This window comes from Myotis yumanensis, unplaced genomic scaffold (genome assembly GCF_028538775.1).
Source record: "Myotis yumanensis isolate MYYU_CA2020_CCGP unplaced genomic scaffold, mMyoYum1.0.hap1 SCAF_1, whole genome shotgun sequence".
Lineage (NCBI taxonomy): Eukaryota > Metazoa > Chordata > Mammalia > Chiroptera > Vespertilionidae > Myotis > Myotis yumanensis.
This window is the reverse complement of record NW_027223752.1, coordinates 190,094,451-190,108,315: the sequence shown is the minus strand read 5'-3', so window position 1 is coordinate 190,108,315 and position 13,865 is coordinate 190,094,451. Positions and strand designations below refer to the sequence as shown.

At 46.0% G+C, this 13,865-nt stretch overlaps 1 protein-coding gene across 1 annotated transcript in view; it reads left to right on the top strand.

Annotated features, from left to right (window-relative positions):
• Positions 1-13,865, top strand: part of FRAS1 (Fraser extracellular matrix complex subunit 1) — a 444,205-nt gene that overhangs the window by 301,044 nt on the left and 129,296 nt on the right. Inside the window, exon 30 of the mRNA XM_070394313.1 lies at positions 6,094-6,247. Coding sequence (XP_070250414.1) covers positions 6,094-6,247 — 154 coding nt within the window. The remainder of the gene's footprint in view (positions 1-6,093; positions 6,248-13,865) is intronic.

Sequence of the window (13,865 nt, the reverse complement as noted above, 5' to 3'; positions counted from 1 at the left end):
TAAAGACCTTGAGGGGGGTGGGGGGAAGGTGGAGGTGAGAAAGGGTCAGTGGGGAAAAAAGGGGGAACCTCTGTAATACTTTCAACAATAAAGATACATTTAAAAAGTAAAATAAAAGCTATGGCATAAATGAGCCTTTGCAAACTAAGGTATATTTATAGAATAAATAAAACATTAGTGTTGACATTGACATAGATTATATCCAATTATAGTCATTTTCTGTTTAAGTTTAAAATTTTTTATCTTAAATATTTTGGCCTGGAGTTGAGGTACACTATCATTTGAGCTCATCATTTTGTCCCAAGCTTTAATTTAGAAGTGGGGAGGATTTCATTGTATTTGTGGGATTATTATAATTTGGTTTACAACATTAATATTTTTATTTGTAATACAATAAACAATGGCAAAACTTTATTACCAGCATTTCTGTATGTCTTCTGTCCTGTGAAATGAACTTTTTAATTTAAAGCACTGTTTTAATTATGCCCCCTTAATCTGTTGTTGGGATTTCATTGCCTTATAATGTGATACCCTGAAGGATATATAAAACATCACTAGGCAGAAGATCAGTCAATTGATATTAAGGCAGATTTCTTGAATTTACAGGGATATATGCACCATTGTGCAGAAGAAAAAAAACCTACAAGGAGGTAAAGAAATTGTAAATGTCAGACCCATTGGGGCAATTTTTGGCTTTTAGACACTTTGGCTATAGAAAAATAGTGTATATAGCTTGCTATTCATCTCTTTTTAAATCTTTCCTGCACCATCTCCCAAAAGAAAACAACTGAAAAACCATCTTCATCATAATGAATAGGAAGAATTATCCTTTTCCTTAGATAGTTGTCTGTTTCTTCTTTAAGTACTATAAACAAATAATTAAGAAATAGAGGAATATGTATGGTCCTATCTAATAAAAGAGTCATATGCAAATTAACCATCACTTTGCGATAAAGATGGCGGCGCCCACAGCCAATAAGGAGGGGATATGCAAATTGACGTGACAAAGATGGAGGAGCCGGCCAGATCCACGAAGCCATGGAGCCAGCCAGAGCAGGTGGGAGGCTTGGCTTCCTGGATCACCCCAGCGACCCAGGAAGCCAAGCCAGGCTCCGTGGCTACCACCCAGACAAAGCCATAGTGGCAGGGCTGAGGCAGAAGCAGTTAGGGGCAATCAGGCCAGGAGGGAAGGGCAGTTGGGGGTGATCAAGCTGGCAGTGGGGGAACTTGGGGGCAAGCAGGCCAGCAGGAGGGACCAGTTGGGGGTGAGCAGACCAGCGGGGGTGCAGTTGGGGGTGAGTAGGCCAGCAAGGGGGGTGTCAGTTGGGGCCAAGCAGGCCAGCAGGGGGGCAGCAGAGGGCCAGCAGGCCAGCACGGGGGACCAGTTGGGGGCAAGCAGGCCAGCAGGGGGGCAGTTGGGGGTGAGCAGGCTGGCAGGGGGGCAGTTTGGGGCAATCAGGCTGGCAGGCAGATTGGTTAGGGGGGATCAGGCAGGCAGGCAGGTGAGCGGTTAGGAGCCAGCAGTCCCAGATTGCGAGAGGGATGTCCAACTGCCGGTTTAGGCCGGACATCCCCCAAGGGGTTCCAGATTGGAGAGGGTGCAGGCCGGGCTGAGGAACACCCCCGCCCCCTCACGTGCATGAATTTCATGCATCTGGCTACTAGTCCTGTTATAAACATAACCATACTAAATGCCTGCCTGTGCACTTTTGGGAAAATCATTCCAGACCCATCATGAGCTCTGCCCTAGACCATGTGTCTCACGTGACTCCATATCTCATTGGAATCTTGTTAAAATGCATGTGCAAATGCATCAAACTAAAAAGCTGCGCAGCAAAGGAAACAATCTACAAAATGAAAAGGCAACTTCTGGAATGGGAGAAAATATTTGAAACCATATATCTGATAAGAGATTAGTATCTAAAATATACAAGGAACTAAAACAGCTCAATAGCGACAAAGCAACTTGATTAAAAATGGGCTAGAGACTTGCATAGATATTTCTCAGAAGAAGACATACAGTAGCCAACAGGTACATGAAAAGGTGCTCAATGTCACTAATCACCAGAGAAATACAAATCAAAGCCACAATGAGATATCACTTCACACCTGTTAGAATGGCTATTACTAAAAAGATAAAAGGTAACAAGTGTTGGTGAGGGTGTGCTGAAAAGAGAACCTTTATACGCCATTGGTGGGAATGTAAACTGAGGTAGCCACTTTGAAAAACAGTAAGGAGATTTCTAAAATAGTTAAAAATTGAATTACCATATAATCCAGCATTCCCACTTCTGGGTGTTTATCCAATCAAAATGGAATCAGAGTCTTGAAGAGGTATCTGCACTCCCATGTTAATCGCAACATTATTCACAATAGCCAAGATATGGAAGCAATCTAAGTGTCCTTCAGTGGATAAATGGATAAAGAAAATGTGGTCCGTATGCACGATGGAATGTTGTTCAGCCTTAAAAGGGAAGGAAATCCTGCCATTTGTGACAGCATGGATGAGCCCGAAGGACATTATCCTAAGTAAAAGAAACCAGATACAGAAAGACACATACTACATGATCTCACTTAAATTTGGAATCTCAAAAACTTAAACTCATAAAAGCAGAGTAGAATGGTAGTTTCTGGGGGTTGGGGAAATGGAAAGATGTTGGTCAAAGGATACAAAGGTTCAGTTATAAGGGATGAATAGCTTCTAGAGATCTAATATACAGCATGGGAACTATCCTACATTATAAAAGTGTAGTATGCAAATTGTCCCCTCCACCGGAGTTCTTCCGGGAGTTTGACCAGGGGGCCGGCTGGCCGGGGGAAGGGAGGGAGTACCCGGCCAGCACCCAGCAGCCACTAAGGACCCTACCAGTGCACAAATTTTGTGCACTGAGCCTCTGGTACTTGATAAAAACGTATTTTATATTTGAAATTTGGTAAGAGAGTGATCATGTTTTTAGCACACCAAAAAAGTCATAGCTATGTGAGATATACATACATACATCAAAACATCACATTGTATTCCTTAAATATATACAGTTTTTATTGGTCACGTATACTTTAATACAGCTGATGAACAAAACTAAAATGCAGATTCTAATTCAGAAGGTCTGATGCAGAAGTCTGGGGTAGGTGCCTGAGATTCTTAACTACTAATGCACTTTTAGACGTCGCTGATCTCTGAACGCCAACTTGCAAGGATTACTGTCTCCTAAAAATGTCCTCACACAGGAATTGTAGGGGGTTGTGCTGATAAAGTATAGTCAAGTAAGAGAGGTGTCTGGGACATGCATTCGAGTCCCGGTGCTTACTTGCTTGGAATATGAAAAGCCACATTGCCTTGTCAGTCCAAGATTGTGGTCTTTGGTGTATGGCTGATCTCTGTAACCATAATCAAAGTTGACGAGGCTTTTTAGCAGTTGAGACCCCTGGGTCCAAGTGTATTATGTTTTGTAAAATTCTGCTAGAGTTAACAGGGCCTTTTCCCCCAGAGTTCTGGTAGAGGACATGCCAGGTTCTTAACACACGATGATATTTTTGTAAATAATATTCTATATCAATTGTGAAAGGAGAAAGCTCTCCGGGATTTTGCTCCCAGGCATTCATCACAATCGAAGGTGCCCTGGCTGTTGTTCTCCTGGGCGCTGTTTGACTCAGTTTCCTGGTGAAAATAGCTGTGACCTCTCCTGACAGGGGCAAGTGCTCTCCTGTCAGGTGACTGGAAAGAGTATGTTGTCTTCTGTTCTGAATGCTCCCCACTGGGAGTGCTGTTTACTCTGTTCTCTTTGTTAGCATTTTTGAAAGTAATAACAATAATTTAGAAAACCACCTGTTCAGAAACGCCATATTTTAAAATATCAGATTTACTGACTTTTAAAGTATGTAAACAAACTGAAAACTGAACACGAGCCGCCTCACTAATCTCATCCGTGGAAAGTGTCAATTAGGAGGCTTTGGAAGAGGTGCGCTCCTTGCCAATCGAAGTGGCAGTGTTGTTGACGACATTGGCTTTCGCAATTACAATGGTCCCTTCTCGGGAGTGCAGTTAGGCTGACTCCTTCCAGTCAGCTATTCCCAGCTGTTCTTTCTAAGGCTTCGCTTTCAGTCATCCAGGCCTGTCAGTTTGGCCTCTGTGGTGTTTCTGGGATCTGTTTTTAACTATCCATTCCCACTGCAACTACCTTCTCATCCTCTCTCACCTGAGCCCTGGTAAGAATGTGTCAAAGGGTTTCCATAGCTCCAGATAACCCAACTCCAGTCCCTTCCAACGCTTGCTGCTGGAGGCTTTCCACAACCCAGATCTGATCATTCCATTTCCTTCCTCAAGACTCGTGCTGACTTTACAGGGCCTGCAGTGTAAATTGAGTCTTTTAGCAGCTTTTGCCTTCTACCAGCCAACAAGAGAGTGTCATTCTTCTTTTTTTTTTTCAACCTTTTTTTTAAAAAGATGTATTATGTTTTGGTTTTGCGTACCATTTAGTGGTTAGACAATCATATACTTTATGTCATGTTCCCTTTGATAGTTCCAGTACCCCAACTGGTACCATACATAGTTATTATAATACTAGAGGCTCTGTGCACGAATTCATGCACCAGTGGGGTCTCTCGGCCTGGCCTGCAGGATCGGGCTGAAACCAGCTCTCCGACATCCCCCAAGGGGTCCCAGATTGTGAGAGGGTGCAGGCCAGGCCGAGGGACCCCACCGGTCCATGATCAGGGCCAGGAGAGACACAGGAGGTTGGCCAGCCAGGGAGGGACCACAGGAGGGCTCCAGCACGTGTCTGGCCCATCTTGCTCAGTCCTGATTGGCCGGATGCCAGCAGCAAGCTAACCTACTGGTCAGAGCGTTTGCCTCCTGGTGGTCAGTGCATGTCATAGGGAGCGGTTGAGTGGCCTTAGTATATCATTAACATATTACACTTTGATTGGTTGAATGGACGACCAGACAGTTAGAATATTAGGCTTTTATTATATAGAATTATCAACTCTATTTCCTATGCTTTACTTACTTTCCCATGACTATTTTATAACTACCAATTTTTATTTTTTTTAAATATTTTTATTGAATTTTAGAGCAAGGAAGGAAAGGAGAGGGAGAGAGAGAAAAAAACATTGTGGCTCAGTGGTTGAGCATCAATCCATGAACCTGGAGGTCATGGTTGCAGACTTGATCCCTAGTGTAGGATGTGCAGGAGGCAGCCAATCAATGATCCTCTCTCATCATTGATGTTTCTATCTCTCTCCCTCTTCATTCCTTTCTGAAATCAATAAAAAAAAAATTTTTTTAAAAGAAAGAAACATCTATGTGAAAAAGAAAAATTGATTGATTGCCTTCCTTATTCACTCATAGCATTCTGCTTAAGCTTCTTATTGAGCATCACTTGTGATGCATCCTAATTATTCATGTCTCCCCCACCAGACTGTCAGTTCTGAAAATGAAGTTGTATTTCAGCCATCCTTATATACCTTAGCCCTCTAGCAAAAGAGCTGAACGAATAGTTCTTGAATTTGGATGGATAGGGAGAATGGAAGGACAGGTAGATGCACAAATGATAGAAAGCAATGAAGAGACTTAGTCTTCCTGAAGGAAGTAAGTTATTTTCTCATGATAAATTAAAAGAAAATGCAAGAAAAATACATATATGTGTATATACATATATATATGTATGTATATATATGTATATGTATGTATATCTACACATAGTGTACACACATATACAGTTGACTCTTAATGTGGGGCTGGGTGCTGACCACCTGACAATCAAAACTTCGTGAATTACTTAATTCAGCCCTTTGCATGGGGTTCCTGACCTTGGTTGCAGATTCCTAACTGTCAAGGTGACCCTTGAACAACACAGTTTGAACTGCACCAGTCAATGATAGCACAGGTCAATTGTAAAAACAAAACCATTTATCAGTGGACTCATGCAGTTCAAACCTGTGTTGTTCGAGCAACTGTAGTTCACAGTGTGACTCTAAAGCCATGAATCTCTCTTACTAGACAATCATTAGCAGTGGTACTTGATAACATGTTTTTAAGGACTGATATTTTCTTATTTTGCTTGGACCTAATTCTGTACTCTCTCCTTATTCTAGAATGACAAAGGTCTTCGGCTTGTGGCCAATTCAATGGTGTGGGTTCCGGAAGGGGGAATGCTGCAAATTACCAACAGGATCTTACAGGCCGAAGCCCCAGGTGCCAGAGCCTCAGAAATCATCTACAAAATTATGCAGGACCACCCCCAATTTGGTAACTGCTCTTTCCTTTGCCATGATGTCATCACTGTGCTCAGTAGTCTTAGACTTGCTTTTGTAAGATGCCATACAGCAAGGCTGTGACTTCAATGACCTTGACTTTCTAATACCTCCCACTTCCCCTTTAAAAACAGGATAATCAAAAGAACCACCACACTGTACATATATTATATACTAGGTAGTACGCTCAGTAATATAAACATCTATATATAAAGAGCCAGGGTCTATCACATCCAAAATGACCAGAGGAACGACCAAATGCCAGGCTGCACGCGAGGCAGGCTCTGGTGGGTGGGGACTGGTGAGTGGGCTGAATTGCTGTCCTGGGTCCCGGCCGCCTGTGGTAGAAGTAAGTCCTGGGTCCTGGAGCAGTGGTGGGGCGCGGGGAATTTCCTGGAGCATGGTGGGGCGGGAGGAGCCTCACAGAGCAGTGGCAGGGCAGGGGGAATTTCGTGGAGTGTGGCAGGGTGGAGGAGCAGCATGGAGCAGTGGTGGGGTGAGGGGAGCCTCGCAGAGCAGTGGCAGGGTCGGGGGAGCCTCCTGGGGCAGTGGCAAGGCAGGAGGAGCCTCGTGAAGCAGTCGAGGGGCCATGACCATTGCGGAATGTCCCTGGGTGGGGAGCTTCACGTAGTGTTGCAGGGCGGCAGAGGCCACGTGACTGAGGCCAGGCTAGGCATAGGGACCCTAACCGCGCACAATTTCGTGTGTGCTGGGCCTCTAGTCTATATCCTATCTAATAATAGACAAACATGGTAATTAACCATACCTCTGCTACGCTTCCCATTGGCTAATCAGGGCAATATGCAAATTAACTGCCAACAAAGATGGCGGCCAGCAGCCAGGCAGCTGAAGCGAACAGGAGGTTTGCTTGCTCCAGTGATGGAGGAAGCCAAGGTTCCCTGCCTGCCGCAGCCGGTCTGTGAACTCCAGTCTAAGCAACAATGTTGCAATTATAGAAGCTAAACAAACCCCAGATACCTGCTTTCAGCCAGCCAGCCTCTGAGCTGGAGCCACAACAAAGTTTCAATTACAGAAGGTAAATAAATCCCAGAATAAAAAGAAAAGAAAAAAGAAAAAAAGGAGAGACTGGGAGCTTCAGTTGCAGGCTTGGCCTGCCTGAAAACAGCCATCAGCCCCTCATCCAGGCTGGCCAGGCACCCCAGTGGGGACCCCCACCCTGAAGGGGGTGCGGGAAGCCTGAAAACAGCCCTCAGCCCCTCATCCAGGCTGGTCAGGGACCCCAGTGGGGACCCCCACCTGAAAGGGGGTGCAAGAAGCCTGAAAACAGCCATCAGCCTCTCACCCAGGCTGGCCAGGCACTCCAGTGGAGACGCCCACCCTGAAGGGAGTGTGACCAGCTGCAAACAGCCATCAGCCCCTCATCCAGGCTGGCCAGGCACCCAAGCAGGACCCTCACCCTGATCCGGGACACCCTTCAGGGCAAACCAGCCGGCCACCACCGGTGCACCAGGCCTCTATCCTTTACAGTAAAAGGGTAATATGCAAACTGACCCTAACAGCAGAAAGACTGGGAATGACTGGTCACTATGACACACACTGACCACCAGGGGGCAGACGCTCAATGCAGGAGCTGCCCTCTGGTGGTCAGTGTGCTCCCACATGGGGGAGCTCTGCTCAGCCACAAGCCAGGCTGATGGCTGCTAGTACAGTGGTGGTGGTGGGAGCCTCTCCTGCCTCCTCAGCAGCGCTAAGGATGTCCGACTGCAGCTTAGGTCTTCTCCCCGCTGGCAAGTGGACATCCCCCAAGGGCTGCCAGGCTGCCAGAGGGATGTCTGATTGCCATCTTAGGCCCAATCCCCTGGGGAGCAGGCCTCAGCCAGCAGGTGGTCATCCCCGGAGGGGTCCCAGACTGAGAGAGGGCACAGGCTGGGCTGAGGGACCGCCCCCCCCAAGTGCACAAATTTTTGTGCACCAGGCCTTTAGTATATATATAATGAGCTAGGGTTCATAACGACTGAAGGCTCAACCTAACACTGGAAGTCAGTGCTAGGTTGCTGTGGTGACCCAGCACTGACTTCTGAGGGGCTGCAGATTAGGCCTGGAGAAAGGCCTGAAGAGAGAGAGGCAGGGTCTGATCTGCAGCCTCAATGGCAGCTGTTGATCAGCCATTGCCTCTCTCTTTCTCTCGGGGCTTTACCAGCAGCCATGACTCTGTTTCTCTCTGGGCCTCTGCGGGGCTGCTGATCAGCCCCACCTCTTTAATCAGGCCCAGAGATAGGCCTGGAGATACTGTCTGGCATAGAAACCGACCAATCAGAACCAAATCTGGGTGAAGTGCCAGGAGCCAATGGCTGCCTAGGAGGCAGAGAGCTTTTGACCCTGCCTGCCATCGAAACTGACCAATCAGAACCTAATATGGGAGAAGTGTGAGGAGCCAATGGCTTTCTAGTAGATGGAGCTTTTGATGCTGACTGGCATAGAAACTGACCAATCAGAACCTAATCTGGGTGAACCACGAAGGCAGAACCTAAGGTGGGGAATGAGGAGGGATTTTAAGGGCAACAGCTGTTTGGTGTAAGGTGTAAGAAAGAGGTTCATTTTTTTAATGACCGCTTTGGCAGTATAGTGCACATGGTTGGCTATCAGTCCGGATATAGGGATTATGTGTTTTTTTTGTCTGCCAAGAGCATCTCCTCCTGCTGAAAAAGGCTTTTCCCCTGCATTTAAGCAATCCTATTCTATATAATCTATCCTATCTAATAAAATAGTAATATGCAAATTAACCATCACTCCGCAACAACGATGGCGGCACCCATAGCAGCCGGGGCAGGACACTGGTGGCATTGCCCTGGCAATTCAAGCCCAGCGTCCTCTCCTTGGCTGCACAGAGGGAGGGGAGGGGCTCTGGCCAGAGGCCTGGGTGCGGCATGCTGGGCTTGCGTCGCCCCCAACAACATGAGTCCAGTGTTCATACCCCAGCCGCGCAGAGGGAGGGGTGGGGCCTCTGGCCAGAGGCCTGGAGTGGGACACTTGGCTCACATTGCCCCTGGCTTCTGTGCCCCAGCCTCACGGAGGGAGGGGAGAGGCCTCTGGCCAGAGACCGGGACAAGGGATGCTGGCGTTGATGCAGACCGGGCTGAGGGACCTCCCTTCCCCCCGTGCACAAATTTTTCATGCACCAGGCCTCTAGTCTATACTAATAAAAGGGTAATATGCTAATTAGACCAGGTCAACCGGCCATCTTCCAGACATCTGACTTCCTTCCAGACAAAGCCATGGTGGTAGGGGCAAAGGCAGAGGCAGTTAGGGGCGATCAGGCCAGCAGGCAGGTGAGCAGTTAGAAGCCAGCAGTCCCAGATTGTGAGAGGGATGTACGACCGCTGGTTTAGGCCTGATCCCTGCAAGGCCCAGGGCTCAGGAAGCCGTGAGCCCCAGCGGCTGCGAGGTCTAGGGCTCAGGCTTTGCAGCCACTATGGCTGGCAGTGGCAGCAGCAGTGGGTTGGATGGGGACGGTGCCTTCCCCTGATCAGCCTGGTAGCCTCCCACAGAGGAAGGCCAGACTGCAGCTTAGACCTGCTCCCAGGGGGAGCAGGCCTAAGCCATCAGTAGGACATCCCCCAAGGGGTCCCCAGTTGGAGAGGGTGCAGGCTGGGCTGTGGGAACCCCCTAACCCCCATGCACGAATTTTGTGCACCATGCCACTAGTCCTATATAATAAGAAAGGGATATGCTAATTAACCCTGATAGGCTAATTAGTCACGACCAGTATGCAAATTGACCATCAGTCCAACACACAAGATGGTTGCCTCCATGTGGTCAAAGATGGCCACCGCCACGTGGCCACAAGACGGCCGGCAGGGGAGGGCAGTTGGGGAGGGCCAGGCTTGCAGGGGAGGGCAGTTGGGGAGGACCAGGCCTGCAGGGGAGGGCCATTGGGGGAGAGCAGGACAGCAGGGGAGGGCAGCTAGGAGGGACCAGGCCAGCAGGGGAGGGTTGTTGGGGGCAACCAGGCCTGCAGGGGAGGGCAGTTGGGGGTGATCGGGCCAGCAGGAGAACCGTTAGGCTTTAATCAGGCTGGCAGGGGAGCGGTTAGGGGGTGATCAGGCTGGTATGCAGAAGTGGTTAGGGGCAATCAGGTAGGCAGGCAGGCAGGCAAGCGGTTGGGAGCCAGCAGTCCTGGATTGTGAGAGGGATGTCCGACTGCCCATTTAGGCCTGATTCCTGCCTAAATGGGCAGTTGGACATTCCTTGAGGGGTCCCAGATTGGAGAGGGTGCAGGCGGGCTGAGGGACACCCCCCCCCCCCCCCCCAGTGCATAAATTTCATGCACCGGGCCTCCAGTACTATATAAAAACCTAAAATTTAAGTTTAAAAGGACTTTATTTTATAGAAAATACTAGAGGCCTGGTGCACAACATTCATGCACTGGGGGTTGGGGAGCCTCAGCCCGGCCTGTGCCCTCTCACAGTCCAGGACCCCTCCCTCCTTACCGCTTGCCTGCTTGCTGCTCCTTAGTACTGCTGCAGAGGTGGGAGGGGCTTCCGCCACCGCCACTGCACTCGCCAGCCATGAGCTTGGCTTCTGGCTGAGCAGTGCTCCCTTTGTGGGAGTGCACTGACCACCAGGGGGCAGACGCTCAATACAGGAGCTGCCCCCTAGTGGTCAATGCGCATCATAGCAACCAGTCATTCCACCGTTTGGTCGATTTGCATATTAGGTTTTTATTATATAGGACTAGTGACCCGGTGCATGAAAATACGTGCACTGGGGGGAGGGTCCCTCAGTCCAGCCTGCCCTCTCTCACAGTCTGGGAGTTCTCAGGGGATATCCCACGGGGAGCGGGCCTAAGCCGCAGTCTGGCCTCCCTCTATGGGAGGTGACCAGGCTGATCAGGAAAAGGTGCCATCCCCATCACCCCACTGCTGCTGCCACTGCCGGCCATGGTGGCAGCGTGGCCTGAGCCCCGGGCCTCGCAGCTGCCTGAGCCCAAAGCTGCCTGAGCCCTGGGCTTCGCAGCCGCGGTGGTTTTGTTCAGATGGAAGTCCGGAAGGTGTCCGCCCTAATTAGCATATTACCCTTTTATTAGTATAGACAACATGCTAAGAGTTGCCCACCTAATATATGCCAGTTTAATTTCAAAGCTCAGGCTTTCAACTTGTGTCCCTCCCAGGACATCACTAGACTTCTTAATGAGACTTTCTATTTTACTGAAAAGTTGCAAAAATAATGTAAAGAGCTCTCAAATACCCTTTCTCCAGTGTTCCCTTGTGTCAGCATTCTACATTACCATAGAATAATGATCAAAGCCCAGAAATTAATATTGATACAAAAGTTTTAAGAAAAACTTTACACAAAAACATTTTTTTAAGATCTCCATTGTTACTTCTACTTCTAGCAGGATAGTTGAGAATGATAATCTGAAAAGTTTTCCATCATTATCAATTAGAAATGCTGGATAAAAGATTATAAGGCATTCATAGCTGATTTTGCAAGGATAGAAATAAATCTTGAAGTGTCAGAAACAAAGAAGGAACTAAAGCCAGTCTGGGCATGCAATGATGGGAAGGCTTTCCTGAGAGGAGCTGTGTGTGTCTCAAGAACCCAGAGGCTTGGGATTTAATGCCTATGCAGAGACAGAGACAGTAAGTTGTAATTAAGATCCTGCATAAAACCTGGACTTACCTTCAATTACAGAAACAGAATAGAAAACAAGAAGCTCACTAGCACAGAGGACTTGCAAGAAAATCTACATGTGTTTTTCAGGGCTCAGAGAAAAGCCAAAAAAAAGTCTGCTGAGAATTCAGAACTTCAAGCCCATTTTTCTTGCAGATCCAGAATTAAGTTATACTGTGTACATTGTTTGAGAAACCCAGGGCCAAGACATTAATATGAAAATTAATCTCAGACTGATGATACTTCTTGGGTTTCTTACAGAAACTAATAGAAACTACTGTAGAATGCCCACCCTCAATTCCAGAGCACTCAGGATTCTCACAAATAATACCACTGAAGATTAGCTCAGAATTCAAAATTACAGAACATACGACAAGGAAACCATAAGTAAAACAGAAGATTAAAACCCTAAGGATTTGAAATAAAGGAACAATCTTATAAAAACTGAAATAAGTATATCTAAAATCATGTAAAGCCCAGCCAGTGTGGCTCAGTGGTTGAGTGTCGACCTATGAACCAGGAGGTCACAGTTTGATTCTCAGTCAGGACATACACCTGGGTTCTGGGCTCCATCCTTAGTGTAGGGCATCCAGTAGGCAGCCAATCAATGATTCTCTCATCATTGATGTTTCTATCTCTCTCTTTCTCTCTGAAATCAATAAAAATATATTTTAAAAAATGATTTAAAGAAAAAAAAAGAATTGAAACTGTAAGGAAATAAAAAAATGCTATAAACATAAAAGAATAAGCAGATAGATTTTTACAAAGAAATAAATAGATAATATGAAAATGAAAATTATATTCATTAATAGTAAAAAATTTGCTTGGCATGTTAAATAGAGGAATAATTTGTCTTTCCTCTAGGTTATCAGATTTTCAAAACTATATACTTTCTATAGTAAAGAAAAATTAACTTTTGTATAATTTTTAAAATAATTTTAATATCCACAGAGATATAATATCAACTGATATAATTACAGAGCAGTAGGTCTAGCTGAGATGTCATTTATTATAGTTGTGTAACCTTGAGGAAGGCAAGTGGAGCCATAAGTTTCTTTGAAAGATTAAACTAGATATTTTTTAACTTTTTATTTTAAAGTAATTTTGGATTTACTGAAAAGTTGCAAAAATAATATAAAGAGCTCTTGAATACCCTTTATCCAGTGTTCCCCAATGTAAGCATTTTCCATTACCATAGAATAATGATCAAAGCCAGGAAATTAGTATTGATACAATACTATTAATTATTTCACAGACCTTATTCAACTTTGCCTTACTTTCCCCCACCGTTATTAAGCTAGATGATGTTTAAGAGCTTTCTAGCTCTAAAAGTCTTTGATATGCTTGATGTATTACATTCTCTACCTTATCTTGATTATTAAAAACCAAAGATTAAATTTTCTAGTGACAGCCCACTACTCCAATATTCTGTTTAAGTATTAAACAGAAAAATGCTGAATTCAATTATTTTAAGCCATTTCAACTTGAAAAATACCATGTAGGCTTGACTGTGACCCTTTCCTACTATAACTCTCTTGATTAACTTCTTCCTATGAACATAATCCTCTTTCTGTATCCAGAGCTCTGTGTTAGTAATAAGCAAATCACATTACCCTTGGGAACCATTCAAGAGTAAAAAATGTGGTGGGAACTAGAAGCCCACCCAACTTAAATCTACTTACACCATCTATCCCAGGGCTGTGAGGTGTGAAGCCTTTCCCTCTTTGCCCCCCGCCCCCCCCCCCCCCCCCCAGCTACTATATACTCACTCAACACTTTAGAATGTTCTAGTTGGATTTTAGTCTTTTTGTGAAGACCTAATCATGGAACGGAATAAAATGTAAATTGCTGGTATAGTCTGTGCATAAAGGACCTACCTTCAATCCCTGGCAGACTCCTCACTGTCTTCAAGTATACATTTAGATAAGTGGATTACTACTTGTACCTTTAGCTACTTCACAGGTTAGAAAGTCAATTTA